Consider the following 12,160-nt stretch of genomic DNA (forward strand, 5'->3'; position numbering starts at 1 on the left):
GCGCTGTTAAGGATAATGTGAATATAGAGTGACCAGATAAAACATAGTCACTTTTAAAGTATTTTATGGAAGGTCATAGCAAAGCATCCTCTTGATTACGTCACATTTCCCGAACCGACAATGTATAGTCCTTTTATTTTGAATGTCACAAACCGGAAGCTGGGAGCCTTTCCGGTTAACTTTACCAGCTGGTCCACTGAGCCGCTGCAGATGAAGCGAGGCAGCATGGAGCGCCACAGGACGCGCTGGAGAGTCTCACCGAGGCGGCCGCCGAACGCTCACTTTGGGACTTGTTTCTAAGTCGCCTTCAGACCTACGCGGGGAGCTGCGGCTCGGTCCAACTCTCACTTTATCCACCGACTGTGCGTAAGCTGACGGCGTGGCGCAACAATTTCAACAGAAGGGGAAAAAAACAACAACCACTAAAAACAACAACAACAACAAAACGGACCGGGAGGTGAACCGGGACCGGACATGAATTGGAGGTCCTTTTGGACCACACGTCTGAACGTTTCACTTTGTTTCGGGATAACAAAGTGGCCGCTGGTGTGCGCTGCCTAAAGAATAAGAAACAATCAAATAAAACAAGACACCCACTTGTTCCATGTCATATGCCATCACAAGGACGAGTTTTGTCGAAGGAAACTGAGAACGGCTCGGAACAATGGTCAAGTTTCACAACTCGGACCTATGGATAGCCTGGTTGCTCATTTTCTGCATGGAGGGTGAGTCAACGTGACAACTTTATGGAATAATAATAATAGTTTTGTATCATGCCACGTTACATATATATTAAAAAAAAACAAACAAAAAACGTGGAATTGTGACATTGGGCGCGTGCCACACACATTTGATCCCGCTCCATCCCCCTTAATACTTACCATAGCCGGGCAGTCAAATCCCCACATTTCCACCAATCTAAAGCACCCATTTCAAATGCATTTTCTTCTTCTTCTGCAGCATGCTGCAGATGCATGCATGCATCTCCGTCCACGGCACTTTTGACTGTGCACGTTTGATCCCATGCAAGCGAGAGCTCTGTATCTCTGGAACTCTTGGAAATACAGGACGTCTCTCTCATTCTCAAGCCCACGCAACTGTTGCAGATACACATTAAGTGGGCGAGTCTGTGTGTGTTTTGAAATAGACACTAAAAGTAGTAATGCGCGCTGTTAACCAGTCTGTGTGTGTGTGTGTGATTTACCAGTACTTCACTCGCACAGGTGCTGTTGCGTTAAAGCATGCAGTCAGGCATGAAGTGGACTTGATTACGTCATATAGACACTTCTAACCTTTGAATTCGATTCTAACTGTTTTTTAAAAATGATTTTATTGTTTTTTTTTTTTGAAAGACGAGATAGCCAATGATGCAGTATCAAACTACACGGCTTTAAAAAGGGAAAAATAAAATAAAATAAAACCTAGTTACTGTAAATCAGGGCGCTTAAACGTGCTTAAAATGACATAAATACAATCATATTGAGAACGAGCCCGAAGTCAGCTGGCATAGGCTCCACTTTCCTGCCACCCTGCACAAAAAAAAAACGGATGGCTAGAAATAAGAGTCAAAACTGTGCAGGTAATATTTTAACGTTCATAAATGGAGTACAAGTGTAAAAAGAAGTTAAGCACAGTTATCATAAAATGTGAAGACAATGAAACACAAATGTTTAATGTAAACTGCTTTTTTTTTTTTTTTTGCATCTTTATTTTTATATATATATATATATTTTTTTTTTTGACAATTCCAAATCATACATCTTCAGATTTATGATTATGTATAGAACAGAGGTCACTAACTGACGGACTGCGGTCCGGATCCGGACCCAGAAGCTGTCCCCGTGCGGACCCAGTCCGACGGCCCAAAAAGAGAAAGATCCAAAGATTCAAAAGCTATTTTCAGCGGCGCGGACATTGTAGCCTTTACGGCAGCGGTTTAGTGCACGGTGAAAGCTGCAGACCAATTACATGCGAGTTAAGCCGTCCGACGTGACCTTACTCAACCAATCAAAACGGCATTTCAGCTGGTAAACACTGACTTGACAGCGAAGACAAGACACAGACGGACACCAAGCAACGAAGCAGAGAGCGAGAGCGAGAAACACTACTACGCTGCAGGAAGTTGATAAAAAGCTTAACGGAGAGAAAATACAGAACAAATGGCGCTCCCGACAAATGAAAATGTAACGGCCAGAGTCATTTCTGTTTATACTTCCCACTGGGAACAACTATTGAAAGTGCAAATGCGAAGGGCCGTTATGTAACAAAACATGCAGGCTTTGAACAAACATAGCCACTTAAAATCTGAAGTGAGATGACAGAAAATCCTGGCAGGACCAGCGAGAGCACAATTCTATCACTGAGCAAAAAAAAAAAAAAAAAAAAAAAAAAAAAAATGGGGAGTTGAATATAAGAGGGCAATGAAAGAGAAACTCTAGAACGCTTTCATTTTTAAGAGGAGTTAAATCCAAATGTGTAAAATTGGTTGAGATGCTAAGTAGAAAAAGGGAAACTGAAATGTTTTCTTTATTTTTAATCAAGTTAATTAAGCGCTGTATTTGAAGGCAAAATAATTAGATTTTTCATTTACTTGCTCTTATTCTCAAATGCGGTCTTAGTTTTACTGAGTAAACAAGAGCACATGACAACAGTTTTCCTCATAAATTTGAGAACCCTGGCAGATATATATATTTTTAAAGCAAACACGAGGGATCATTCAAAATACATTCATTTTTAATCAGATTCAAAATAAACTATAAGGCATTTCAGAAATGCACAATCATTGAACAAAACATAGAAATGTTCAGCCATCAGTCATATTTAAAAAAAGAAATAAAAATGTTTAAATCAGAAATTCCGCCAGAATATATACATTTATGAGCACAACAGTAGCTATCAGCAGTCATACATATGCTCATTTCTGACTTACTTGACAATAAAAACATGCCAAAAGGTTTTCGAATTGTACTGACTTAATTTGATTTGGCTGAGGTACTGATTACATGGAGACGTAGCAGCTGTGTGTATCACAAGAAATAGTGAGACAAGATGATCTTCGTAACTTTGCGAACTGGACCGCTTTAAATTCATTTATTTTATTTTTTTCCTCTGCAGTCGGACGGCGCGTAGTCAGTTTTGCTCGCACACACAGACACGCAATCAGACGCCTACGCACACGCACGTGTCGTAAGCTTGTTAGGTTGGTTCAGTCTGGGCTACTGTGCAACAAAATGCTTCAGATGAAGAAGAAAAGAAAAAAAACACTACACCGATGCCATTTTCCCCCCTTGCAGTCCAACCCGTGTTGGAATGCCACTTTCAAGGCCGCTGAGTGGAAATCGGCACAAACTGTTTGAGGGACGGGCTCCCCCTTTTCATCGCTCTTTTTGTGTCTCAGTGGGGAGTCCCATGTGTGTCTATAAATATATACCCAGATATTGATTGCAGTTGCTTGTTTTGGCTGTGTGCACTGTACTGACATCAACGCTTCACATGTCCCAATTTATCCGTAGATTGATCGTCTGATTATGTCAGCAGACACCGGAGAGTTTGTTGGGGTATTTTGTGACCTTTACTTCAAATTAGTGACGACTAGGTGTTGGCACTGCACCACAAAATCCAGCGAAAGGTGCTGTTTTTTCTTTCTTTCTAACGTACTTTATCCACGTTTTGATTCAGACCAGTGGATTAACAAACCTGGCCTTGAGTTTGACCCCTGTGGTCTAAACCTCTAAATTAGACCACCCTTGCGGTTCTAAATCTGGAATTTCATCTCGCTTGTTTTGTTCAGAAAGTAAAATTTGACAAATATGTGATATTTTTGGCCTTCTCAAGGGAAGTTTCCAGCCTTTCCAATCCCAAAAACAGTGGAGGCTCTATGCTCTTAAACTGATTGGTTCAGCTACTGTCACAATGAACCACTCATGGCGATATCAGCACAGGCGCTGCTCTGTGTGTGTGCCCAGATTTAATGTTTCACCCAGAACAACGCTCAAGGGCTGTGGGCAGAACCAACATTTGGCTTCAATCAATTGAGCACATTGAATTAAGGTGGAGTTGGTGGCTACTTCTATTCTAAATCCCACGGAAGATTGGACATATATAATATTCCCGACATGACTTTGTCTGTCTGTTTATACAACAACTCGGGGGTGTTTGCGAAGCTCTTTGACATCCGGCGCGTGCAAGCTGGCATCAAGCTGAATTTGCACTTTCTTTGTGAACTTTATAACCTTTCAAAGTTTGAAAAGACATCTCTGCCTGGTCAATTTTCATCAATCTGTCATTCAAACGAAGCAGGGATACTAAATACTTCTGTAGACATCCAACTGGCAGTGATTCAACTTCCTGCACTTTACATTACATACATTTCCACTTGACACCTTGCCATTTTGTTGTGCTCACACGTGTGATTTGGCTCTCTGGTGCGCAACAAAGCAGAAGATTTTAAATGGTGCTTAAAAAGCATATGGAGATTAACGTGACTGCGCAACGTTGTTGACGTGTTGTGCGACAACATGTAAACTGTCCAAAAAAAATATTGATCTCCACAGAATTACAGAGATGTCATAAAGAAAACAATCTGTTAAGTGTTGTTTTGTTGTCATGCGGTATATGGTGAGTGTACATACTTTTAAGTTCATTAAAACAACGCTCCATATCAGTATTGGACTATGATTAGATTATCCTTAGTGTGGACGGTTGATACCTAATGTAAGACTTATTCCGATAGTTCGGAACCGATACCAGAGTTCAATATCGGATCGCTCTGATATCACCACCTAAAAATACCATACAGTAAATCTCTAATCGAGCAATACCATAAAGGCCGTTGTAGTGGAGCAACATCAATTGAGACTAGTCAAGACTGTTAAGAGTACAACGTTTGAAATGTAAACTTTTGAAGTGTAAGTTAGAAATGAGACCGGGCGATTCCGAGCTTCGGGGAGTGACAAGCTGCACACCCATTCTTACATCATCCCCGTTTCTGTGGAAGAAACAAAACAAGATGCATTCTTCCAAAGCTTCCAGCTTCAGCCGCTCTCGTTGAGCTAAGTTCATGTGATAAATAAATCCTCTCCGTGTCAGTTTTATCTGATAAGCGGCATTTTTCCGCTGCTCTTTCCGCCTGCTGCTAAAAAGGAGCAGCTGGAACATGAGTGTTGGACAGATGGAACTTTCCACCTCGATTATTTTTCTCACTAAAAATAGACACTCAAAAAATTAAAAGACCGCTGGGACCGTTGGCAAAGTGCATGTTCGTGCGTGCGCATACGTATGTTTTGAGCGACAGAGGCGTGGAGGACTTCAGACGACGTGGTCCTCAGATGACGGCGGCAGCAGCCGTCCCGGGAGTGTGAATGAATAAATGATAGGCAGATATTTGGAGGAGGGAAAGCGCAGCAGTCGCTCCGTCCGACAGCCTCTTAAGCACACATTAAACCGGGCCCTAAAGGCTGCTCGGCAGTTGGGCGAGCATCTGGGGCAAACATCTGACGCGGTCGCTGGGGTTTGGGCGTTTGAGGTTTTGACTCGGTTCTACCTTTTGTGCAGTGCGTCACGTGAGCAAATCACGAGCATGCAGGTAAATCTAGTTTGAATGAGATCTGATTATTAAATTGGCTGTAGTTTATATTCATGGTTAGGGAGAACAGGCCAATCTAAGCACTATGTTTTGACACAGATTCTGTTTTGCTGTGTGGCAAGAACCAGCAAGCAGCAACATCATCACTCTTACACTCAAGTATAAAAACGAGGATTTCTGCAATCCTGCGAAAAACGATTTGCATTCAGATGAGATAATGTCTTAGATTGATGCTGCTTATCAGTTGAGGGTGCACGTGTGTGTGTGTGTGTGTGTGCGTGTGTGTGCGTGCGTGCGTGCACGGGTGTGCGCTCTGGTCTCATAAATATTTAGAGGCCTCTCGCTTATGTCGTTCACACCTTGCTGGTTCTGAAGCTTTGACAGGATCTTTGCAGATGGGACCTTAACATCACATCAGTAACTCAAGGGACATTTCGGCATGTGCACTTTTAAGGTGGGTTACGTGTTGAGTGTGTTGAGATGATTTAAAAGAATTTTGCTTTTAAGTCTTTACTGTATGGTACGAAAGCAAACCAAATGTTTCTTTTATTTATGAATTTATTTATTTTTTGTCCTGGTCGGATGTTAGGTCAAGCAGAAAGGAGGATCTGTATCCCTTTTATGCCGGAACAGTTTTACTGTGCCAGAGTGGCGATTTTAAGCTGCCATGGCGGTTCTTTGTATTCTGATGGATATTTATTGAAACTTTAAGTCGGACAGAACAACGTTCTAAAGGGGAGTGACGGAAAAAAACAAAAGGGAGAGACAGTAAAAACATAACTAAATAATATAAGAGGAGAAGACAACAAAAGACAGGACACTAGCTTTAAGAAAGATGAGGAAAGTCAATCATTATAAGCATAGTACGATGGCACATTAGATTTGAGTCTTGTGCTACACACTGTGAAGGAAGGACAGGACAGTATAGGACAAGACTGGACAGGACAAGGACCGGAGGGGACTCATGTAGGACAGAGGTAGTGGACCTGGCTATACAGCTGAAGTGTGATGGGAGTGGCTAGGTAAATTCTAAACATCTATAGAAACAGAGTGCAAATGAGGAAACCCAGGACATTTGCATACTTATGAGTTATTTATCGTAATGAGTAAGTGGCCCCACACCAAGCTAATAAGTCCCACGGGTGTGTATCAGCTGACACGGGCAAGTGAATTGACAACGTCTCTTCATGCACAATAACCTTCAGAAGTGTCCTGTGATTACTGCAACCACCCCACCCACACGAGAAGCGGGGTCGGGCCCAGGAGCCCACCCGAGAGCGGCCCGGTGGACGGGACAACACCCACACCGAGGGACCCAGGGCGGTCCACCGGCTCGACCGAAGCGCTCCAAAACCGGCCACCCGGAGGAGGTCGCAGGGGCCCAATGCCACCCCTCCCCAGCCAATCACCAACACCGCCCCACGTGCCTCGCCGCTGCCCCCCCCCCCCCCCCCCCCAGGAGAGCGAGACGTCCCCCACCAACCCGCAGGGCCTGCCAATGCAACCAGTCCCTGCCCAGCCAGCGGGCGAGACAGTGTCCTCCGTTTGGTGGAAGGGAGGGGTCCGCCCTCCGCCCTCATTTCGTTTCGAGAGTGAGAATTCCTCTGTTCTGTCTATTGAGTCAAGTGTGATGAACTGTATGGCTCGACAAGCTTCCACATTGACTGTTGTCTCCTTTTTCTTGGCGGGCATATTATTTTTATCCGTGCAAACCTGACTGACTATATTCACACTATATATGCAGATATACATGTCAATTGACTTCCTGAATCCTCCGCCCCTACCATTTATTTATGTATGCGTGATGTACTGCAGCACACAGTCAGTTTCTGCCAGTCGATTTCTGGTATAACTAATAATAGTTGCAGTGTTTTTCATTGTAAGCCTTTATGAGCTCAGATCAATGGTGAAGGAAATGCTTCTGTGCACACATTAATCCCACAAGTGTGTGCTAACAGATCGTCTGTGTCCCTCAGTCCTCATATATTCCCCGCGATAAGTAAATTAATGTTGATCCCAAAGGATCACGACGTCCCTGGACTGTATTGACTGGTTCCAGTGGTTGGTTGAGTGGCTAGTATGATGCTCTTCCAATGCGCTATTAAATTCTTCCTTATAGGACAAAGTGATAACTATTAAAGTGAATTGGTGAATTTAAAAAAAATAAATAAATAAATAAAAATAGAAGAAAAAGATTATTTTGAAAGACAAGGCACTGTGGAACTAAATGCTGTTTTTGTGAAAGCATTATTCTTAATTTTGAACCATCATACTCAAATGTTGTGTTATCAATTGATTTGAAAATAGCTTGCATAATAAGCACAATACTGCCAGTTTTGCCACATCCAAACACCGGCAAATAATAAGCAAAGAAAATAAATGGGAAATAATAATAAACTAACCCATGGCAATCCTAACCAAATGGTGAGACAATAGTTGTATGATTCCTCTTTCCAGCTGCATGTTTTATGGTGCAAAGCTGACTTTGCATTGAAGAAATTGCTGTGCTGGTCCAATTGAATGATGGTTCACCTGTACCATGAATATACGTACGTTCATCAGGGAGTAGATGTTCGGTGACAACAGGTTTCATGTTTCTAAACAGCGGAGCATATGCTGTATATTTGGTATTTCAAACTCTATTCCATAGATTGCTGCAGCCCTGCATCACTAATTTGAAATGGATTTTTCATTGATCGACACAATGACAAGATGACCTCATGGCGCTTGATGAATAACGAAGATCCTGTGACCTCCACACCACAGCAACGTGTCATCATGGGCAGTTAATACAATATCATATATATATATATATATATAAAGTATAATTATTTTGTAAAGATGTTTCCCACAGATGTATACATGTACTGTACAACTTCAGTGTTAGCATTGCTTTTGGTAAATACTGTATAGGCCTTTCGTAAAAATACAAGTGGAAATTAAATATTAAAATATTTCTTTTTTTTTTTTTTTTTTTCATTGTAAAAGATGGCAAGATTCATAAAAGAAACATAAGCTGCCGGAGTCCCGATCAGTCAGACTGGCATGAAACCTGTCATCTCCGCTGTACAACATCCGCATTATGTCAAATTGATTCTATTTGTGAACGGACCAGGCCATTGTCTGGAGAATTTGCAGCCCGCGAGTGGTATTCTTGATGACGTCTCGATAATTTGACTCACGTGGAAGTGTTCAATATGAGCATCCCGGGGAGAAGAAAGAGTTATAGATAGAAACCTGCACACCAATACATTCACAAGCTTTTTGCTTACAATCAAACTATCGATGCCACTTTTGAAACGATGGAGTCGAGGTGAGTGAATTCAATCAAAAGGATCTGCCGGGTGTTCTGACTCTCTCTTATGCACGGTTCAAATACAGATGACAGCAAAAAGCACATTGTCTAAAATAACAGACGTCAAACTGTCCTGCATTACGATGGCCTGGGGTGAGCTTTCACCCCCACGTCGGGAAGAGAATCATGACTGTTGCATTGTCCGTTTTCTCCTTTTTGCAAAATAAATTAACCTCTTTAACCTGAAGTTTGGCGTGTAGGGAAAGTGTAGTTTACCTTCACAATGTTTTCTTTATTACTGAATGGGCAAAATGTGGATGACAAGTACCCGTGCAGACCACTGCATTGACTAACTTCAGAAAAGGCAGAAATATTTACATTAGTGTCACAAAATGATGGTTGAAAATCCTTTTGCCGTTCGGAATTCTTTTGTTGACACTTATTTTTGGGAAGGGGGAATTTTTGGACAAAGCTCATATTGGATTTTATTAGCTTATGCACGTGTAGCTAATTCGGTGTTCAGTAAATGGATGCAATCTTTAATGTTTTATTTGTCCCAACAAAATTAGTTTCTAACATTTGTCAACAAAGCTACACTACACTTGGTAACTCTGCAATCATGAATAATTGAGTTCTGCAGGAGTTATTTAAAAAAAAAAGATGAAAAATAACACAGATTATGCAGTCATTTTCCATTCTTTAGGGTGCCGCACCCACATTCCCCATGAGTGCAACACACCTGACAACTACTATGACTATTACTACTAATAATAACAATACATTGGTTTTATGTAGAACTTTTCTAGATATCCAAAGAAACAATTTAAAACCGAAATTGCTTGATGGAATGTTTTTAGCGTGTTCAATGTTCAATGTTCAAGTCAAAGAATGGCATAGTGGCCCTTGCAACCGTTGATTCTTTTGCAGGTATGCGGGCCTCAGCGGTTGGAAAGTTTGGACACACCTTACTAAACTAATAGTAATAATGTGTTGTATGCATTTTGCCACACTCTCCTCCAAGTGTGCTTCTTCCCAGGATTGGTCCCTGCAGGGCAGTTTGGGCTGCAGCTCAGGGTACTTCCATTATAAGTTGCTTAATGCGTCGCACCCATGAGTCCTCTTCCTTAGTGGCGTTTTTAGGTCTTTATCTCAAGTGTCATTTGACTTCCCCTTTCTCTCTTCTGTGTCTATATTTGTCTTAGGTTTATCATTTTTGTGCCCTCTACACTTTCAATTTGTCACTTTGTCTTTCTTTCTACACATTCCAAATTACTATCTCTGCCATTTTATCGCCTATTGTCCCTTAAATTCACTCGTCACAATAATTTTCCAAGGATGAGTGATGGGACTGAAAAGTGTTTGCCGTTAGTTCTTATCAAATGTGATTCGTGTCACTAGCCTTGAAGAAATGGTGCAGTGAGGTTTACTTTAAGAGGAGGATAGGTGAGATCCCCATCTGTGTGTTATAACAGTGGACTTCGAAGTGGGATAACATCTTACTAAGAATAAGCAAAAATAGACCCACTGAAAAACACTACTGTACAATTTGCATTACAGTCCTTCACCCACGCAACATGCAGAAAATGTGGTTGCACATTTGTGTTTCGGACATGGAAGGGCTAAAAATACGTCACAGAATGCAAAGTTCATTTAATTACTTTGAATATCTGCTGATTTGTGATTAACCTTTCGCAGTGACCGAACTCACAAATTGTTCTCTTGAACTTTAACAACCATTTGCTGAAAAAAACGATTGCCGCCGATCCGTGTATATATATATATTTTTTTTACTCTTTCTGTAACACCCTAAGATGCTGCCCAAAATCCCTGCCCCTTCTAAGTCGCCATGTTGGCAGAGGAGAAGCGAGCGTTGGCCATCAGCTGATGGCGGGCTGCTTGGACACCAATCAGCCGCTTGTTGGAAACTTCTTGTAGCGAGCCGACAGGCAGGCGAGGCTCCTTGTGGGGGTTTACCACGGAGAAATCAGGGAGGTACACTTCTGAAGCTGATGCATAGAAGGGTCCGGATCACTACCGGCAGTGGTGGAGGTGAACAGCTGATCAGCTGGCGATTGGTAGCTGCTCGACAGCAAGTGCCCAAATAAATAGACCTTGTTTACGATACATTATGTGCATAAAAAAATGAGAGTGCTGTATCAGTGAGTCAAAAAGTTCTGTTTGCTGATGAGGTGAGGAGCAATATGTAACACTGCACTGGTACTCAAGAACCCCTTTTATTCAACTCAGTGTTTTCACACACAAAAACAAAAAAAACAGATGGTAATCTTAAAAAATGTTAAGCCTTATAACTGGTCATGAGAATCAACGCCGCTGGGTGAGCAACACGTGCATGCTCAAATCCTTTTCAAACTGAGCTTCAACATCTTAATCGTTATTTTTTGCCCCATCCATTTTCAATAGTGTTGGTGTGTGCCTTGGACTGGTCGCCAGTCTTTCGCATGGCACATTTTGACAAAAAAACATTCACATTCACAGTCACACCTGTAGATAATTCAGTCTGTAATGTTTTTCGAATTTCGGAGAAAGCTGCTGAAGCTGTCTTTTTGTAAGATAAGTTCAGGGAACGTATTTACAGGTCATGATTTCACAAAATTGCCCATGTTTTTTTTTTCAACAAATGTTGTCCTTTGTCTACTTATTAATGTGTTTAATGTACAAAAGGGGTAGGAATTTCATAGGGAATGATATGCTCTTGTGGCCCTTTTTAAAGTTCTGAGTCACCAATACTCTCCAACTTTGATCTTATCTCTGGTGACTATAATGACAGAGTTAAATTTAAAACACATTGAAATTAGTAATCCAAATCTCAGATTCCTTTCCGAATGAATGGACAAAGATGCAAATGCACACTAAAAAGAATGTCTCAAAGAATGGAATCTATGATAGCTGCATAGTGGCAAATGTTCCGCAATGTATATTTCCTGTATGCCTCATTGCCAGGTGGCCAGTACTGTTGTTCAAATAGTATTGAAATTATCCATGACATATAGGATAGAATTGTATCAAAACATAAACGTAGACTCATGGTCCCGTTACCTCAGTGGACAACTGTGGCGTTAAAGCCAAGAGACAGGAAGTGATCATTATAATGATCCTGGTAAAAGTCGACTCCGGAACCTGCGATCTTCTTAAAGAGGGCTGTATTTGATGCTTCGCACAGGTTTTCTGTATTTTAACAAGAATGTTTTAATGTGGTTACAAAAGTGAAAATGCACAGTATTGTATATGCGTTTGTTTGTTAGTTTATAGGCTACTCTCTG

The 12,160-nt window shown here is 41.5% G+C and overlaps 1 protein-coding gene across 4 annotated transcripts in view; it reads left to right on the forward strand.

Moving 5' to 3' along the window:
- The first annotated feature begins 200 nt into the window (after positions 1-200).
- igsf11 (immunoglobulin superfamily member 11) overlaps positions 201-12,160 on the forward strand; it is a 94,851-nt gene continuing 82,891 nt past the window's right edge. For all 4 annotated transcript variants that reach the window (XM_061681905.1, XM_061681907.1, XM_061681908.1 and 1 more), the window contains exon 1: positions 201-725. In XM_061681905.1, coding sequence (XP_061537889.1) covers positions 665-725 — 61 coding nt within the window. In that variant the 5' untranslated portion in view covers positions 201-664. The remainder of the gene's footprint in view (positions 726-12,160) is intronic.

The sequence above is a fragment of the Phycodurus eques genome, chromosome 7 (assembly GCF_024500275.1).
Source record: "Phycodurus eques isolate BA_2022a chromosome 7, UOR_Pequ_1.1, whole genome shotgun sequence".
Taxonomy (NCBI): Eukaryota; Metazoa; Chordata; class Actinopteri; order Syngnathiformes; family Syngnathidae; genus Phycodurus; species Phycodurus eques.